General features: G+C 40.9%; 1 protein-coding gene across 1 annotated transcript in view; it reads left to right on the plus strand.

Annotated features, from left to right (window-relative positions):
* Window positions 1-1,475, plus strand: part of GREB1L (GREB1 like retinoic acid receptor coactivator) — a 117,209-nt gene extending 115,734 nt beyond the window's left edge. The window contains exon 33 of the mRNA XM_082259555.1: window positions 742-1,475. Within this exon, the coding sequence (XP_082115681.1) occupies window positions 742-905 (164 nt within the window). The 3' untranslated portion in view covers window positions 906-1,475. The remainder of the gene's footprint in view (window positions 1-741) is intronic.
* The last annotated feature ends 13,935 nt before the right edge of the window (window positions 1,476-15,410 follow it).

Genomic DNA, 15,410 nt, shown 5'->3' on the forward strand with positions numbered 1-15,410 from the left:
GCGGTTTAACCCTAAAATACGCAGGGCGTTCTTCACTGTAAGAGCGGTAAGGATGTGGAATTCTCTTCCGCAAACAGTTGTATCAGCAGGGAGCATTGATAGTTTCAAAAAACTATTAGATGGGCACCTTAGAGACCACAACATACAGGGGTATACAGAGGCGTACCTAGGGTCTCCAGCGCCCTTGGCGAGAAGCTGTATCGGCGCCCCCCCCCCATCATTAAAGAGTTAGATATTCTGTTGTTTGTCTTTTTACATCAATTTCTATTCATTTTTAATCGTCTGCGTATCCATTAAGGATAATATTTAGGTTATACAGTCCTTTTTCAATTGTTTCGACTCAGAAGCAGATATTGCAAATAAGCAAAGTAATAAGATGAGATTTAGTGTCGGTTCACACTTGTGCGGATTCGCTGATCGCATGTAATATCAGAGCGCACTGCTCCTTCATTACATGCGATCTCCTGTGCGGATGCGCTGATCGCATGTAATTCGGAGCGCACTGCTCCATGTAACTGTGTAACTGACCTGTATCGGGTCATTCAGAAAAATAGGAATATCAGCAACTATAGGTATTTAGTTAGCTTGGGAGCTAGGGACAGAATATGAATGCCAGTATGGGAAAGAAAAAATATTCAGCAGACTGGTGGTATTTTAAATACAAAATGGCCATTCTTGCTTGAAGTATAAATATATATTGGTGGTTTTATGCTGAACACATTGTATTCCTCTTACTTGCAGGTGCTACGCTCTGTGTTATATGCCAGGACAGAAGTTCTCTCCGACAAACCATTGTACGTTTGGAGCTAGAGGATGAATGGCAGTTCCGACTGCGTGATGAGTTCCAGACTGCTAACAGCATCGATGACAAACCACTCTATTTCCTTACTGGACGACACATTTGAATGTTGGGAGGCTTTTATTTATTTTTTATTTGCAATGAAGTACCTGAAAAGTGGCTGTGAAAGGTCATTCTGAAGCAAGTGCAAAGAAATCAGTGGATTCAGATTCACTTGCTTCTGATTAATGGAAGGACCATGTCCACATAACCAAGATTACCTTTGTGGCCTTCTAAATGCTACTGTTGGACAGATGAAGACTTCAGTGCTTTTGCCTTTATCTTCATTATTTGCTTTACTTTCATGAATGATCATCCTGGGTCTTTACACCACCGCATTTGCAGGCTGATTATCAGCTTTTTATTAGCACAATATTGACTAGTGGAGCAATCTTTTACTAGTGATGTTTTTAATGCATTGAATAATGCAAATTGTGGCCAAGCAAGACTCCTGCGGGACACCATGCTCAATGACAGCTCTTTCAACATTTAAATGCATTTCCACTTCAGAAAAGGCCTCCTTTAAATTTGTGAAGAGATTAGTGTGCCAAATATATTTTTAGAGTTCATTTTAATTCCTGTATTCGGTATCGCTGATAAACTATACATGATCTAAATGATAAATCTATACATAAAACTGATGTTTCAACAGATGAGGGCCCATTTTGACATCCTGTCAAGCGTGTGCACTGTTCCTTTTTTATTATTTTTTTCTAGACAAAATGCATCAATTCGAACATTTTATGTTGCATTCATCTATTACTATATGAGTGTGCTGTTTACGAAATGTAAAAAAAACATTGGGAACATTTTATTCTTGTATAGGGCTACAGAATGTTATGATTGCTTATAGTGCCTAGACTGTTTATTACTCCCACTCCCACTGAAACATGTTTTTCCCTTCCCTTACTCAATGCTAGATAAAATCAGCACAGATTCCTAATCTTGAAAGCAACCCCTTTGTAATAGACGTAGGTTAAAAGGTTATATTTTGTTCCCACTCTTTAAATGGCATTCGAAGTGCGTTTTTAAGAAAAGTAATTCATTGATATCCAAGGCAAAAAAATCTATATTTTTTGCATGCCTTTCGGACATGGATTTCTGCTGAATGAAAGAATATAAAGGAACAGTCAAAGCCATATTGGATAGGCCTTACTTGAGGCACTAATTGGTTATGAAACCGTAAATGCACAAAAGGCGAATGTACACCCCTGTTATTTTGAAACTGAAGCCTGACATTGAAAGGGTATAATGAAATGCATATCGTCTTATTCAAAAGAGAGAGTATGGTGTGTTCATGAATGTAAAATTTTTTTTTTTTTTTTCTTTTACTTGTCCAAAGATACCTTAGATCAGGGACCCTTAAACTACGGCCCTCCAGCTTTTGCGGAACTACACATCCCATGAGGCATTGTAAAACTCTGACATTCACAGACATGACTAGGTGTGATGGGAATTGTAGTTCCTGAACAACTGGAGGGCCATAGTTTGAAGACCCCTGCCATAGATGCACATGCTCTTTAAAAACCAAGTATTGTAAACCTGTCAGGATAAAAATATGGGCACTGCTGACCTGTTTTTGAAAATACATGTTCCAGAAAGTGTACATGCGGTGTCTGCCACATGCTTGTTCTGAGTCAGTCTTACCAGCTAGCAAAGGGAAGATGAAATGTCCTGAAAACTGTGCCCTCAAAAACAAGATGCCTATAGCAGCATCCACGTGTCCTTTTTTTTTTTTTAAAGACCAAAGCAAAATGGGCCAAATATTTGTATTCCATTTTACACGCTAAACATGCAGGTAACAAGCTATATTCTTACTATTTCACTTTTTAAGTAACATTTTTAGCTTCAGTTTGAAATAGTGTTAAGCTATTGCAGATGAAATGTTTACAAATTAGAACAAAATATTTAATATATAAGAAAAGATTTGCATACTTGTAATATATGTTGCATTGATTGGTGTTGCACATATTCATGTTTATATAGCTTTTTTTTTTTTTTTTTAATACTGTACTTCGCAAAATAGTCTTGCCTTAGGTGCACTCCTTATTGTGTTTTTGGACTGTTAAAGAACAATGGGGTCACCATTTGTTTTGGCCTATAAAGCAATCCGTTTCCAGACTGGGATTAGTTTCTTAGAAGGATGAAATGCTACATGGGCAAGGTTTGGCAAAGATTAAAGAACGATATTTAATCTTTCTTTCTGTATTGTGAGCGTATACTGTGTTGTAGTTCATTTCGCTTGGGCCCTTTCTGCCAGTTGTTCCACAGAGCTGTATGTTTTTCCTCCAGTCTGTTATGTTTTCAATTTGCACTAAATTACTTAATTTTAAAGTGAGGAAAAACATTCATCCCGTGGGCCTGTTATAACACGCAATAGCCTGTTTAATCTTTGTAAATTATAACCATTTTCTAATTTTATGATAAAACTGTGAAACACTACAGAATTGTTTGACATAACAGATCTGTCACCAAAGAGAGCATGGACATGCAATGTTTTTAATGGTGTTATCGTGCTTTTCACAAAATATGGCTAATACTTTGCCAAGGTTGCCTCGGTCATTCTTGATGCCTATATTTAATGTAATCTGAGTCAGTTATATCAGCGCCAAGCTTATTTTGTTATAATGTATACAAATTGTTCTTTTACGTGATGAAAAATTTAAATATGCTGCTTAAAAAGGGACTTTGTTGACCAAAAACTTGGTGAATTTGGCATCACTAGTCAGTCTACCTCATGCTGTATTGTTTGCAGAATGGTTAATTTTATCAGTTAATTGAACTGTTGTTGTTATTAAAGTTATTTACCAAAATGTCTGTAGAAATTCGTGTTCTGCTGATAGTCTGATTTTATTCAAGTCTGATTTTATTTACCCGCTTTTGCTTCGCTGCACGTCTAAATCGTGAACTGGGCAGAAATGTACCTATTGCCCTTTATTTAACAGCAGTGGATAAAGCACTATCTTGTGGCTGTAGCACCTATTAACCACTTCTGGACTGGAAGGATTTACCCCCTTAACCACTTAACGACCGCTCACTGTGCCTCGTTATCGTCCAGCGACGTAGACCTACGTCGCTGGACTCCTCCCCCTGTTTTCATTCACAGCGGGAGTCGGGCCAGGGGAGGAGCGGCGGCGACCGCCGCCGCTCTTCCCCGATCGTCGGGGAATCTAGTTTGGAGATCCGCCCGCCTGTGTAAACAGAGCGGGCGGATCTCCTAAGTGACAGGGAGTGACAGATCGGAGTGTTCAGCATAGCTGAACATCCGATCTGTCCCTCACTCACTCAGTCACCTCCCCCCCCCCCACACGTCAGTAAGCACCAGGCATACATTAACCCCTCCCTCTCCAATAAAATTAACCCCTTCCCTGCCAGTGTCATTTTTACAGTAACAGTGCATATGTATAGCACTGATTACTGCAGTAATGTCACTGGTACCCCCAAAAGTGTCAAAAATGTCAGTCAAGGGTCCGATCTGTCCGCCGCAATGTCGCAGTCCCGCAAAAAAAATCGCAGATCGCCGCCATTACGCGTTAAAAAAAAAAAAAAAAAACGCCAAAAATGACAGAAATCTTTCCCTTAGTAAACGCAATAACTTTTGCGCAAACCAATCAAAATACGCTTATTGTGATTTTTTTTTTTTTTACCAAACATAGGTAGCAGAAAACAAATTGGCCAAAAATTTTTAAAAAGTTTGATTTTTACATATTTTTTGGGAGGAATTTCATATAAAAAAATGTTAAAAATATTGTTTTTTCAAAATAAACGCTCTTTTTTTTGTTTATAGCGCAAAAAGTAAAAATCGCACAGGTGATCAAATACCACCAAAAGAAAGCTCAGTTTGTGGGGAAAAAAAGGACGTAAATTTCGTTTTGGGGAAGGCGTCGCACGACCACGCAATTGTCAGTTAAAATCCGCACAGCGCCGAATCGCAAAAAGTGGCCCAGACGTAAGACAGCAAAATCCTCCGGTGGTAAAGTGGTTAATGACCAGGCCATTTTTTGCAATTTGGCACTGCTTGACTTTAACTGACGATTGCGCGGTCATGCAATGTTGTACCCAAACTTACGCCCTTTTTTCACACAAGTAGAGCTTTCTTTTGGTGGTATTTGATCACCTGATTTTATTTTTTGGGATATAAACTAAAAAAAGACTGAAAATTTTGAGAAAAAATCACTTTTTCCTTTAAAAAAAAATATCCAATAAACTAAATTTTTGTCATAGATTTAGGCCAAAATGTATTTAGGTACATGTATTTGATAAAAAAAAATAAGCATATTTATTGGTTTGCGCAAAATTTATAGTGTCTACAAACTATGGTGTATATACTGGAATTTATGCAGCTTTTACTTTCTGACTGCCTATCTCATTTCTTGAAGTGCTAATATGGCAGGGCAGTACAAACCCCCCAAATTACCCCTTTTTGGAAAGTAGACATCCCAAGGAATTTTCTGAGAGGCATGTTGAGCCCATTGAATATTTATTTTTTTTTGTCACAGGTGTTTAAAAAAAAATAACAAAAGAAAAATGTTTTTACACAATGTGGTACATGAAATGATATATTGCTCACACATGCCATGAGCATATGTAAAATGACACCCCCAAAATACATTCTGCTGCTTCTCCTGAGTACAGAGACTTTTAGGCAGTCTAGCTGTGTACAGGACCCTGAAAACCAATCACTGCCTTCAGCCTTTCTAAGGGCGTAAATTGTTGATTTCACTCCTCCCTACCTATCACAGTTTCAGAGCCCATAAAATGCCAAGACAACACAACCCCCCCCCCCCCCCCAAAAAATGACCCTTTTCCATAAAGTAGACACCCTCAGCTATTTGCTGAGAGGCATTTTTAGTATTTTGCAGATCTCATTTTTTGTCACAAAGTTTTGAAAATGAAAAAGAAAAAAAGAAAATTCCTTTTTTCTTTCTTTGTTCTTGTTCTTAGTTTTCCAAAACAAATGAGCTGCAAAATACTCACCATGCCTGGTGAGTGGATGCTTTCCCATTGGCGCTGTTTATATCTGGTGAAACCGAAGTCATGAAATGCTCACAGCTTCCGGTATCTTAAGCCATAGAGATGACTGGAGCCATTCTGGTTTCCAATCAGCTTTATGGTCAGCTAACGGAACGCTAACTGCAGTTTCGGGTTACCCGGTGGGACAGGAGAGCACGAGAAAACCGTGGAAGGCGGCGTGAGAGGGGGTATTCCCCTCCCACTGCTAGTAAAAGCAGTCTAGCGGCTAATAATCTGCTAGAATTGCTTTTACATAAAAGCTGATTGCTGGCTGTAAAAAAAAAAAAAAAAAAAACTATACCAGAAAGCGTGTGGTATGCTCACCATTAGACCTCCCAGCATCCACCCACTTCTAATGATGGGCATACATGCAATGTAAAAGAACATAGCAGATTCCTCCATTCACATTGATTGATGTGGATGAAGAAATCTCTGCCAAGAGAAGTGTTAAATATATGGCGAAACATAGGGGAGATCCGGTCTCTGTGTCCACCTCATCCCCTATGCTTCGCCATATATTCTGCTCTTTAACTGCGGTGGTGAAATCACAACCTACAGTCATTGATTACGTATATGGTGAGAGCACCCTAGACTGTGCTGTGCGGTACCGTATACTAATACTCTACTAGTCTGTGGTAGCGACGGAAACAGTCCCCAATGCAGAGACCAGGTTGGTCAGAACAGGAGGGAAAAAAATAGCGGTTTCTACAGACACGACATCTTCTTTGGGTAGGGGTACCAGGGAGGACATCCAGAAAATGCCTCTCATGCACTGTCTCTCACACTAACTGAAGTCACAAGTGACACTAATACAGTGATCAGTAAATTTATCTGTGCAATGTGACAGGGAGTTAAAGGGTTTATGGGTGTGATCAGGGGGTTAAATCTTTATTAGAAGATATAGGGCGGGTACCTTAAACCTATTTGGGACTACCACTAACTGTCTCTCACTATCCGAAGTCACAAGTGACACTAATACAGTGATCAGTAAATTATCTGTATACTGTATATAGTGTGCATTGTGACAGGGAGTGAAAGGGTTAGTTAGGGGGCTAAATATGTGCCTATGTACTGGCGTCAGGGTACTGCTTCTGTTCTCACAGTTGATGTTCTCTCCTCTCACCCTGGAAGTCCAGGAGAGGAGATTGAGTCATTGCCTGTGTTTACATTTCACAGGCACAAAACGTTATGCAATTGGCCAGAACAGGTCCAGGCCAAAAATCATTGAACCGAATCAGAACATTGCGGGGGTACACACGCCCATTCGGGTACAGCGATTTGGGTAGCTGAGAGAGCCTGCCACAGGATATCTGTGGCGGGTGCTCGGCGAGTGGTTAAAGGATACTTTTGGGAACATGTTCCTCCTGTGTTTTTTTTTTTTTTTGGGGGGGGGAGAAACATGTAACCTGTTCCCAATGCTGCAGCTGCTCCCCCTCTCCCTGATGGTCACATCATTCATACACACAGCTCTGTGTATGAATAAATTATGATTTCTGACATACTTTACAGATGATGACTTAGTTCTCAATGAACGACCATGGCACTGTGGTAGTTTATTATTTCTTCCGGTCAGTGTATCTGCTTGCCCGTCCAGGCACACAGATACACTGGCAGGTCTGCAGGAGACCTGCATGGCACCAGAAATGCTTTACAGGCTCCAAACAAAGTATCTATATCTTAGCAACTCTGTACCTTGTGATTGTTCAAAATACTAATCACAGATATAAACTGTGTAGTGTTTACATCTGTAAAGCTGCCACTTCTATTAACAAAGGAGGAATGAGTCACTCCTTAGTTTCTGATCACTGCAACTCCAAGTAAAGTGGTTTTTTTTTAAGTTTTATTCTCTCCCTCCCTCTCCTACACATCGGATATATATTCTGTATAATTACCCTTCATACCCATCTGTACAATTAATCCTTTCATCTCCATCAGTGAATTGTTCCCCTTTATCACCTTCTCTCCCTTCATATTCTGTATGCATTGTATTTGTTGCAAAATTAACCTAGGTATACTGTATGTTTTCATCTCAATACCAGCATGTTTGTTCACTGCCAAAACTTTGTAGCACAAACATTAGATTCCTTAGGGTTTCTACTTTCTAAAAGGGCATTTTTTTACAAGAATATTAGGGAAACTAGTCTTTTAATTTTGTCTTTTTTCCTAAACTATACAATAGATTTTAAAATTAAATTCCTAATCATTTTCAAAGTGTGACTGTTTCATGGATGGGGAATTTGTTCCCATTAGAGGCACAATGGCTGACGAGCAGGTATAGGCGCAGACCAAGGCCCCTTGTAGAATCCCCCTTTAGCGCAGGCTAGGCTTTCCCATATATCCCCTCTTTAAAACAGACCAGGTCCCCCTCCCATTATAGATCCCCCCTTAGTTAGAGCAAGCCAAGGTCCCCCTCCCATTATAGATCCCCCTTAGTTAGAGAAGTGCCAGGGTCCCCCTCCCATTAAAGATCCCCCTTAGAGAAGTGCCAGGGTCCCCCTCCCATTAAAGATCCCCATTAGAGAAGGCCAGGGTCCCCCTTCCATTATAGATCCTCTTCGAGCAGGCCAGAGCATAGCCCTCCCCCATTGAAAAGATCTGATTCCATAGTAAGTACTGTAGTGAGTGTTCTCTTCTTACTTCGCCTACTTTAGGCTGTTGTCTTGAGTTCTCCAATCAGGCCTCTCTCTCTACAGAGAGTGACAGTCCCCAGACTCCTCCCTGGCCCTGCTAAAGTGAATTTATTCCTCTAGAGTCCAAATCCTCCCTCCAGTTCTCCTCCTGCGCTTTGGTGGCAGTGCACAGTCCCCCCCCAGCCAGGGCCCAGAGATCACTCCGCAGTCACGTGTGTCTCTTGCTGCCACCACTTCACTTGTGGCCACTGTCAGCCAGATCGAGCCGTGCAGGGGGGCAGAGTGAGACTCGGGAGCTGCCGAGGGAGGCCAGAGGTGGTGAGGTCCCGCCCCCAAGCTATCGCATCAGGGTAGGGATGTAACGAGTCTCAGAGACACATTAAGAAAAGTCAGTGGCGGTGCGGCAGACCTGGCAAGGACTGTTAAACACCAATGTCCGTGAGCGGACACTTTGCCGACCAGGACTTGGTAACAAGAGCTGGGACTCAGGTGGTGGTGTAGGCCACAGAGGCAACTCCAATGGCATTGAAGAGTCAAGGCAGAGGGGTCTAAGGAGCCACCGGAGCACCTCATATTTGCTGCTGGCTTCTCTTCCCCCCCCTGGCTGCTATCCTTGGACTCACCCAAGGAGACAGATACCAAAGACTGAAAGGATGAGTCTTTTGCACTGCACTGGGTCCAGGAGTACTAGCAACAAGTCTCATGATATACTGGGCTTAGGGGGCAAGTCTGGAGAGTATATAACACACTTAAGTGAAGAGACCAGATGCAGACATTGCTTTTAAGTTGTGGCAGGAACACACAAGGAAGAGAAGGCAAATTTATTAAATACTTTCTTCAGCTCTGTGTATACAAAAGGAGCATGGGGGGGGGGGGGAACTTATGACCATAATGGGGATTATGTTGACACAGCCCCAAATGATCCACAATGGCTCAAAAGTGATAGACCAGAAATATTTAGACAGAATAAAAAGGTGGATAAAGCACATGGACCAAGAGGCATCCTAAAAGAATTGAGCTGTTATCTCAAAGCCTTTATTTATAATTTTTAGGGACTCAAGGACTGTAATAGTACCGCTGGCTTGGCATAGGGCTAATGTGGTTCCTACATTTAAAAAGGGTTCAAAGTCTTTGCCAAGTTAACTATAGTCCTGTTAGTTTCACTTCTATAGTCTGGAAAATACTGGAGAGTTTAAAAAGACTACATAAATGTAGTCTTGCTGGAAAAATGGGATTTGTCCTTTTGTTAATTGAAGGATACAGCTTCTGATTCTTCTTAACCATTGGGTTATACCCCCCCTTTTATCCATTGCTTCCTTCAAGCTTTCCATGCCTTTAAAAGCTAAGTCTGTAGTTTCTGAGACTTGGGAGAAAACAGCATCCAACTTGGGCACTTTGTTCCAAACTGATACGGACTCTTCCTCAAATGGGAATTGTCTTGATTATTGAATCAGAAAATTATATATGTTTTCTTTCTGGATCCTGCCATTCCTTTTTTACCAGATCAGAGCTAGCTGAATGGACAGGAAACCATCTACCTTTTCGCTTGTAAAGTCCCCAGATACATTTTATCATGAAGTGAGAGATCCTTTTCCTCCTCAATGCCTATGGTGGCATGAATCGGTTTGAGAAGACTGTCCACTTCTACCAGGCGACAATTTATATTTTGATGCCAAGGCATCTTCAACTTCTTCCCTATCATCTACTGAATCTCCTTCAGATTGAGGTGGAGCGGTGGCAACCTGTGCCGAGGGAAGCCCTGACTGACTCTGCATGCAAGGAAGCAGATGACTGTGATATCACTTTGGGCTCAGAAGCACTCTGGGAGAAAAACCAACAAATCTGTAAGACTGTAAAGTCACATTCCATTCAGACTTCATAGAAGCCAGAAAATCACTAGGTGCTGCAGCCGCTTCTTTCTTACAATCCTTGTACAAAGGCTTTTTCCATGAATCTGACTATTTACTCTTGCAACTAGATTAATTTTCACTTGTCTAAGACAGAGACATAAAAGAAAGAAACAACCGCTTCAGCCACTGACAAATGCTAAAACACCACAGCAAATGCACCAGTGCAGCCAGCACTTACCACACCATATGTGCAATGACCATCACACAAGATTCCAAGAATAGACAGGTCCTCAGGACACCAGGGGGAGTGAACACAGAAAAACCACAATGCGAACAGAGAAAATGCCTTCTCCATTGCAGAGTTGGCAGCGTGCAACATGACTGTCTCCTGGTCCCGGCCTCCTGGAATGCCGTTGTGCTGGCCCAAAATAGGCACTGGCTGGGTCCTACTCCCTCCCAGTGTCCAGAACTGCCCCTGCCCGGAAATGACATCGCTGGCATGCCCAGATGCTGCCGGACACCAAAAACATGGCTGTTGGGTGTGTGTTTCCTGCGAGAGGAAGATTATTATACAGGATTTATATAGCACCAACAGTTTGCGCAGTGCTTTACAGTGTGGGGGAAGACAATACAGTTACAGTACAATTCAATACAGGAGGAATCAGAGGGCCCTGCTCGTTGGAGCTTACAATCTAGAAGGGAGGGTCAAGTGAAACAAAAGGCAGTAACAAAGGAGCTACGCTCACTCATGTGCTGTCCTGAAAGACGTTTTTAGAAATAACACACGCTTGCACAGTATGGCCACCTTAGACAGGATCTGCACAGGTGCATAAGGGCCCAGAAAACGCCTTGAATGCAGAGGGCAGCCCACTTGCACACAAAATTTCAAGAAAATGGCAGTTCCCATGCAGCTGATTGTTTTGCAGCCAAGGCCCAGTAGATTAAAACCCTCGGGCTGGAACTGGATTGTATGCACAGACACAGGCTCCCTATGAAAACACAGGGAAAAGCCCTACTCACCACTGACGATACTGGGCTGTCCTTACAGCTTTGTTTTGTGTTGCCTGAAGGCAGTAGCATAACCCTTATGTTACATTACATTTTAGATGGCTCTTTAGAGAACAGGAAAATAAGTACAAAACACACCAAATGTAAGGTCAAAATAATTGGTTTAATTACAGTTAATCAAGTCAAACTGTCAGGGGGGGAAAAAAACAAAACTTTATTCTACACATTTACAGAAAGGCCACAGCAGTTTATCAACATACAGTATAAAAACCCTTAAAAAAAAGAGTGACATTAAAGCAGACAAGTGTCACTCTGAAATCCTCATAAGTATACATACATTGCACAGAATATTTAAAAAGCATATATCTTCACTGTAAAAGGTAATCTGGCATGAAGAAATGTACCTGTGCTGGAATCCTTAGATGGAAACAGCCATTCCCTGACTTCCACCACAACTATGAGTTCTCATGCCAGATTACTTTTGAATATTTGCATTAGTCTAACCATGAGAGGTAACTAGGATGCCACATATTCAAGGGCCATGGCAGTTTGACAGGTCTGTACCGGTTTATGGACTATTCTGCTTCACAGTAACCAATTTTTCCTTTTCATAATCTCAGCGCATAGTAGAGAGATAAGAGGTTCTGGTTGCTTTGGGCAACATAGTTCTTCCTTAGATAAATAAGGCCCATTCTGTTTTAGTAGTGCATTAAATCGCATATCTATGAGACATAGCACTCATTTTCCTAGGGGATAACCGTTCATTTAAAAGCTCAAAAAAAAAAAATATCAGAAGTGCAACTCATCCTTTCATTTTCAAGCCTGGAAAAATGAAGGGCATAAGCTGATTGTTAGATGCAGTAATGCACTCTTGCATATGCATGGTCCCTCACATTAATGTTCTTTCATGAAACAAGAGCAAAATAACAGCAGTTTTAAAATTACAGTGCAATGGAATAGTTCACAGATGAAATAGGACTGACGATTTTCCAGCAAAAACAAAGAAAGAAATGCTGATTACATCTGATACATTGTCATTTTTTTTTTTTTCTCATTTACGCAATGCCTTGCTACTTTTACTTTCAGGTAAAGCAATATTTCATGTCAGTCATTCATGTACCACCATGACAACCTTGTAAGCATCTCAACATTTAAATATTTCTATGCACAATACTGGTTTATCTATAATAGTTGTCAGTAAATAGATGTGGCGTGCATCCAATTCACTTCTATCTGAGCATTCAAACCTCAAGGTGGAATCAGGGTCATCTCTGGGCAGACCCATCTAGTCTCCTGGTTAAAGCCTGGTACACACTATTTGTTTTATTTCATTCAACCCAGCAGCCTGAATGGAAGAACAACAGAACAGCTCAGGAGAAGCCTCTGTACTAACAGTCTGATGTTAGTACAGCAATTTTCACTGCTGAGCTATTGTGTTTTGACAGGGGGGCGCCCCTGCCAGAACATTCCGGTCAGTGCTCTCAGCCATTGGCTGAGAGCGATGATCAGATGCCGATCGGCAGACCTTTTTCGGTTACCTTCTGTTGGACCAACTTCAGTAAACATGGGCCAAAGGTTGGTTGGTTTCTATTGAGCTGGCCGATGCCACCCAACATTTGGCCCGTGTGTACCAAACCAAATGCTCTGTGTAGTGCCAGCCATTAACACAAGAGCAAGAATATTCTCCTAAAGCCATTCTGCACTAGCGAGGAGAATACTTTGTATACCTTCTATTTTAGCTATTTTTGATTCACTTGAATGGAAGCATATACAGTATATTAATCTTTGAGATTAGGAAATCTACAATTTTATTCAGCTAGCAGGATACAGGTCAGTAGAGACTTTTTTTCAAACTGAACAAATCTGCATGCATACATTCAGGCATATCTAAAACGTGCTCATATCTTTCCCTTGCATTACTTCTAAACCCGGTGAGGGACCAAATATAATCAGGATCTGTACCCATAGTGGTAGACTTCCATTTCTTTTTGAGATACTAAACTTAATTCTATTGAGCATTTAAAATTATATTACATATGAGAAAGGGTTTTCATAAAAAGGATGTAAAATTGGTTATAAACAAGAGGCTGAACTTGACACACAATGACCTTGGTGAGAACCACTGCCAATGTCGGTTTCATTCACATATCTTTGTACACCTTACTTTTTCTAAAAATATAAAAAAAAAAAAGAAAAGAAAAAAGAAAAAAAAAAAAAACAGAGCCTTCCCCATTGGTTTTGGTAGGTTCAGATCCAATAAATGTGTGCCATAGAGGTTAACTGCCACAGTTCATAGAACACTTACTGTGGACTAACACAGCCCCTATGGAAACTAAATGGTGCAATGACCTATAGAAATAAATATGGAGGTGCCAGCTCAACCAGAAGTATCCATGCTGTCCATTAAATCATTTCAATATTTTGAATAAAAAATAATGTGTCAAGATGGCAGTATAAAGGCTACTACCTAGTCTTTAGGCAGCCACAGCCCAAATCCCAATAACTGTGATGGTTATCAGGCTAAGCCTATCTGTGTTGCATCACCTACACACAATGTTGTGTATGCCCCAAAACTAGCAATACTTAAGGTAACAGCAGTTACTAGCATTGTAAAGGAGTCCTAGTTTGGTTAACAGCCATCGGATACGTTCCCTTGGAATTAGTGCACAGTTCAATCTGCTGAGGTAGAACTCAGAATGTTAGTTCTTTCTTTCCTGGAGAGTGTACAGGGCATTTTTTTTTGCCAGTCATGGTGCTAAAGAGATATAGGAGCAAGAAAAAAGGAAATATATGCTGCTCGTGAGGAATTGCTTTTAGGGACCCTTTTACGTTGCCCAGCATGGACAAAAAGTTTAACACACGACTGTTGTGCCAAATAAAATTGTACCTGTGATCCAAATGCCCATCTGCAGCCGTTCTTTCCCCTCACTTTCTGGTCTCTCGGACTTTGCTGAGGCAGCGGAAGCTGATGGCTGTCAATCAAAGACACTGATGAGGGGGCGGGGCTGAGTCCTGCTGTCTGTGTCAAAAGATGCAGACAGTGGGGCTTGAGAGGGAGCCCGCACGATTGCCCCCATAGAAAGCGGCTTTCTTTAGGTCACTCGACGGAGGGAAGGAGCCAGGAGTACTGCCAAGGGATTCGAGAAGAGGGGGTTCAGGGCCGCCCTGTGCAGTTGCACTGCATAGAGCAGGTAAGTATAAACTTGTTTGTATAACAAAAAAAAAAAAAACACAACTTTCATTTAACAAATTTTTTTAGAAGATCTATTTTGTTCGAAAATAAAACAAACTGTCTGATTTTTTTCTTCGATTCAACTTGAAAAAAAAAAAAAAAAACTGATGCAACTGTAGTTCAATTAAGCACTGATATTTGTAGCAGCAAAAAGCACAACAATGGAGTTTTATGGCTATTGGTACATAATATGTTAATAACTAGGGTTGCACTGGTGCCGATGCTAAGCTTTTGCACGAGTTCTTGTACAAATGCTTCGATACCTGAAACAGATACCTTGAGGTGTGATTTGGGTCCATACAAAATGAATTGGCTAATATCACACTGCAAAGAATTGCATGTCATTTAAACAGGAATGCGGTGCAATTCCTGTCCAAATCATGTGGTTTCCCCCACCGCTCCTGTGTGAACCCAGGTTTGTCATAGTGACTTCAGCCTGGGTTAACACAGGAGAAGTGCGAGAAACTGCTTGCAGTTTGGACAGGAACCGCACCACATTCCTGTTTAAATTATATGCAATTCTTTGCAGTGTGATACAAGCCCATTCATTTTGTTTAGGCTCAAATCGCACTGCAAAGGTAACAGTAATTGGTATTGGCGAGTACTTAAGCACAAGTATTGGTACTCATACTAGCCAATTATTAATAAAAAAAAAAAAAAAAAAAGTATCTGTGCAACCCTATTACCCATATCAACTTTGAATTTTCAGCTTTAAGTGGAGGTCCTTTAACATTTTCCATCTTCCTCCAAAGTAATATGCATTTGATACTTTAACCAGTAGGACAAATATTAATTAGGAGTGAACTTATCTGCTAAAAATTAGACTTTTCTTTCTTTAA

The sequence above is a fragment of the Pelophylax lessonae genome, assembly GCF_965119305.1.
Source record: "Pelophylax lessonae genome assembly, chromosome: 5".
NCBI classification, from domain to species: Eukaryota; Metazoa; Chordata; class Amphibia; order Anura; family Ranidae; genus Pelophylax; species Pelophylax lessonae.